At 42.1% G+C, this 5,000-nt stretch overlaps 1 protein-coding gene across 5 annotated transcripts in view; it reads right to left on the reverse strand.

The window, feature by feature from the left end:
• The window catches only part of opn4xa (opsin 4xa), a 55,634-nt gene that overhangs the window by 24,661 nt on the left and 25,973 nt on the right, over nt 1–5,000 (reverse strand). For 4 of the 5 annotated variants that reach the window (XM_073913443.1, XM_073913444.1, XM_021479098.3 and 1 more), the window contains exon 2: nt 2,691–2,838. In XM_073913443.1, coding sequence (XP_073769544.1) covers nt 2,691–2,836 — 146 coding nt within the window. In that variant the 5' untranslated portion in view covers nt 2,837–2,838. 5 annotated transcript variants of the gene reach the window in all.

The raw sequence follows: 5,000 nt of genomic DNA on the forward strand, positions 1-5,000 counted from the left end.
TGGATAGACAGACAGACGGACAGATAGATAGATAGATAAAAAGATAAAAAGATAAAAAGATCGACGAACTGACGGACGGACAGAGAGGGATGGATGGACAGACAGACAGACAGACAGAGGCACTGAGCCACGATACTGCCTGCATTGCATTATATGTTTTGAAGTTAATCTGTGATCATAGAGCTATAGGCTATTACATATCATCTTTCTAAGACATACTAATGAAGATAGAGTAGTTTGCTGTACTCTAATAAATAACCCACTGATTTACATTTCAAAATCTTGACCAAACTGGCGATTTCCACTCAGATTGAGCGTCTGAATAATGCTAGGCTACAGAGTCTCAGGTCTTGTGTGTGTGTTTTCAGGTTCAGTGAGTGTAACTCTTTCTGTCCGATATCTGATGCTTCAGTTTAGATTCTCCAGGGCTTCTGACACACTTTTTACATTTAGTTCATTTCTCACTCTCAGAGAAGTGGCTACTCTCCTCAGCCCCATGATGATTTCTTACAGATCCTCAAACGACTGAAAAAGGTCAGAGTCTGTGTGCATTCATACACGGATTATATTTATAGTGCGCATACAGCAAACATAAAAGCTCATTTATTCCTTCACGTCGTTTCAAACTGTTTTATGTGCCCAGGGCTACATTTTTGAGAATCGAGAAATATGTACCCCGGGCTACATCTGCTTGCAGTCCAAGCACATGCGCTATAGGGGAATTGATTAACTAAATTGTCTGTAGTGTATGAGTGTGTATGGGTGTGTATGCGTGTTTCCCAGTACTGGGTTGCAGCTGGAAGGGCGTCCGCTGTTTAAAACATATGCTAGAATAGTTGGTGGTTCTTGCCGCTGTGTTCACACAAATTTAGCAAGGACAATTTAGCAAACCCAATTCACCTGTATCGCATGTCTTTGGACTGGAGCAAAAGGAAACCTACGTGAACGCGGAGAGAACATGCAAACTCCACACAGAAATGCCAACTGACCAAGCCAAGGCCTCGAACCAGAAACCTGTGAGGCGAGAGCGCTACCCACTGCGCCACCGCTTCGCCCCAATGATATTTACAGGGACATATTATTAATGATTAAAGCTTTATATTCATGTAGTTCTTCACACAACACCAAATAAACACCAAAAACAACAACTTAAAACTCTCTAAGATTCATAATGAATACATTTGCCTCTTATATCTAACTCCAAATGGACCAATTTTCAGCTGTGGTCAGTTTGCTCGTAGTTCACTTTATACAGTGTTGTACTTGGGTTCGAATTAGGGTAAAAACTCCCACAAAAAAGATGAAATCACTGTAAAATCAAGGTAAAACTGCATGATTGCAGGGCAATTTTCTCTTATGTCTGCTTTAGACAACACTATTGGTTGGGTTTAGCTAAGTGGTTCGCTAGCAGATTTGTTTTGATAAGCTCTGCCTTCTCATGGACATGTGCAAGAAGGACGTGGATCTGAAATATGCTAAGTAATGCTTTTTAGATTCATAAAAATGTCGACAGCGCCCTCTGGTGGTATTGTCAACTTAAACATGCAACGAAACGTACCTGGAGTAACATAACTTATGTTTTTTTAAATATGTACGCTAATAAACCTGGCTTGCTTTTCACTCTTGATAAAATTAATGTAATCACAAGTATTGACTAGATAAAGCGTTCAAGACCAAACAGTTGTAAGATGAGCGTTCATGTGTAAATGTAGTTGCCATCGGCAAGGCATTGTGTCTGAAGAAGCTGCAGTTTCTCCACTGTCATCCTCTGTTACCAACGGCAAACTGTCCCTCTTAGTGAAGACTAAAATAGCCCTGTCAGTGAAAAACCATCTCAAAACGAGATTTGAAGGCACGAGTAGTTAAAACAAATGGCAGAAAATCAGCGGTGATCCTGCATATTATGATGATTTATGAAGAATCACTCGAGACTGAATCATCAATCATTCATTCATTCATTCATTCATTTTCTTTATTAATCTTGGGTCACCACAGCGAAATGAACTGCCAACTTATCCAGCATATGTTTTACACAGCGGACGCCCTTCCAGTCACTGGGAAACACCCATACACACTCATTCAAATACATACACTACGTACAATTTTAGCCCACCCAATTCACCTGTAGCGCATGTCTCTGGACTTTTGGGGGAAACCGGAGCACCTGGAGGAAACCCACGTGAACCCAGGGAGAACATGCAAACTCCACATAGAAATGCCATCTGACCCAGCTGTGGCTCGAACCAGCGACGTTTTTGCTGTGAGGCGACAGCACTACCTACTGCGCCAGCGCTTCGCCCACTGAATCATCATACTGTATCAAAATGATCTCAGACAGATCACGTGACACAAAACACTGCAGTAATGATACTAAACAATCTGTTTTTACATCCCAGCAATGAATTATTTGTAAAATCGTATGAGTACCTAAAGGTGGCATATCAAATCAAGATTTATGGATTTATGAATCAGAATCAGGATTTATGAAGAATCTCCCGACACAAAATGATCTCAGAAAAATCCTGTGACCCCAAACACTGACACATGATGTTGAACAATCAGTTTTTACATCCCAGCAATAAAACAGCTGTATAGTTAGAGCACCTCGAGAACTCTTACTATACTAAAAACCATTAAAATGATCTCAGGACGATCACATGACACAGAACGGCTAATATATAGTAGAGTACCTAAAGAAGGCGTACATGACCAGCAGGTTTCCGATCACTCCAAGAGCCCCGATGACGGCCACAAAAAACGCCACTATGTAGTGTGCATGATCAGGAACGTCCACTTTCCTGAAAAAGCCTCGATCCATATCCTTCGACTCCTCCATATCTGTGAGAGAGGGAAAAAATCCTGGTTAACACTCGATTCTGAATCTTGTGTCTTGCACAGGTTTGTAAAACACTTCTTTTTTTCCGCCAGACTACTTTACCACCTCTGGGAAAACTAAACTGGACTTGCATCAAAATTGCCTTTCAAGAGTTCACACTTGGCTGATGATTGATAATAAAGCTTGTCCTGTCCCGGGAGTGAGCCCTGAACTTATAAGTTCCTCGAGCCCTGGGCTCCCTCCCGTTGCAGGGCGAGAGGGGAGTTTGAGCTCAGGTAGATCTCGATGACTCCCCTTCCTGCTTATTGTAGCTAAGTGTCAGATATGGATGCTGAGATCAGCCATACAGAAACAAAAGTCAGCAATAACTCAAATCTGGGGTGAGCAAACAAATCTGAAAAAGTGCATTGAGAGGCATTTGCATTTAAAGAGACGCACACAAAAATTGTGCTTCAGCCTCTAGCCTGAAAGGAGCATTATTTTGAGTGACTCCTACATGCGAGAGAAGATCCTAGTTAACACTCGAATCTGACCTCATTATCCTCCAGTGGTGTAAAGTAACTAACTGCAAATACTCAAGTTACAGTAATTGAGTAGTTTTTCTCAGAAATTGTAATTTGCTAAGTAGTTTTAAAAATGTGTACTTCTACTTTTCCTTGAGTACATGTTTAGTGCTGTATCTGTACACTACTGTCGATCCTGCAGTCACTACTGTATTTTTTCCTGTTTATGGGAATTAGAAAAATCACACCTGTCCAATCAAATCACACATAGAAGGTAAACTGCATCATAATGATCTACCTCAAGACATGTGCAGCAAACATTGCAGCAAACTGTTTGGAAGCATTAAAAGTGTCAAAGAAGATGTTCAAAATCTTTACACGCATTGACCCAGAGACTGTTTAGAACAGGGATGCCCAAACACAGTCCTGGAGGGCCGATGTCCTGCAGATTTTAGCTCCAACTTGCCTCAACACACCTGCACGGATGTTTCTAGAAAGCCTAGTATGAGATTGATTAGCTAGCCCAGGTGCGTCTAATTGGGATTGGAACTAAACTTTGCAGGACACCGGCCCTCCAGGATAGAGTATGGGCAACCCCTGGTTTACATGCATGTCTCTGATGAGAAGATGTTGACTGTATGATGACTGAAATGGTCTTAGGCTGCTTTCACACCTGTGAATCGATTCAGTTGTTTGAAACAGAGATTACAATTGTTACATTGTTGCTCTTTGCTCTTGGAGCGGTTCGGTTTCGAACTGCAAAGTTTCTAATCGGACCAAAGGAGCTAAAACAAGTCACGTGCGAGTAAACTCTCCTCACATTGGTCAGAGTGTCAGGGTTTATTTTGCAGCGTCCCGCTCAGCTGTCAGGAGAGGTGGTGGTTTGGTGGTGATTGACAGGGTGCGCGCGCGCGACGTGTCTGAGGAGAGATGCGGTGGGGAGGGGTGAGAAGGGTGCGCGACGATGCCTATTTGAGGACTGGGAGAGAGACGCGAGATTACCGGGAGATCATCACTCATTTGCGGGCATCCGGAGACTCGCCAAACTTCCCGCCCTACTCATAATTCTCTCTTCATATAGCCGTAAGCTTTTACATATCCATAAAACACTGTGATATAACCGCGCTCGGATCGCATCACTTTCTCACTGCAATCGAACCGCTCCAGGGTTCGTTTCAATCGAGCCGAGACCACCTCACTCAAGTGATCTCGGAGCGATTACTTTGGCGCGGAACAGAGCGCGATTGCCCTGTTCACATATGCCAAACGAACCGCGCTAACTGGGCAAACGAGATACGTTCCGAAACAAAAAAAGTGTAGGTGTGAACGTTGTGTGCCTGCTTATCAATAACTAAATGCACTACAGAATGTTACGTTTACACACACATGCACAAACTACATGTAAATGCTTTAACTTTTAACAGCAGAATACTCACTACTCACTGCTCATAAGCAGGGCCAGACGGAATCTGCGGAGGATTTTTGCTATTTCTGCAGAGAATTTTGGTAAAAATCTGCGGATTTCTGCGCAATTATTTTGGGAGTATCCAGCGGAGTATCATAACTAAAACCTTAATATATAAAATAAAAGTGATAAATTACAGATTAAAAACTGAATAAATTAGTAAAATAAAAGTAAATAAACAGAATTAATAATGGGC

This window comes from Danio rerio, chromosome 10 (genome assembly GCF_049306965.1).
Source record: "Danio rerio strain Tuebingen ecotype United States chromosome 10, GRCz12tu, whole genome shotgun sequence".
NCBI classification, from domain to species: domain Eukaryota; kingdom Metazoa; phylum Chordata; class Actinopteri; order Cypriniformes; family Danionidae; genus Danio; species Danio rerio.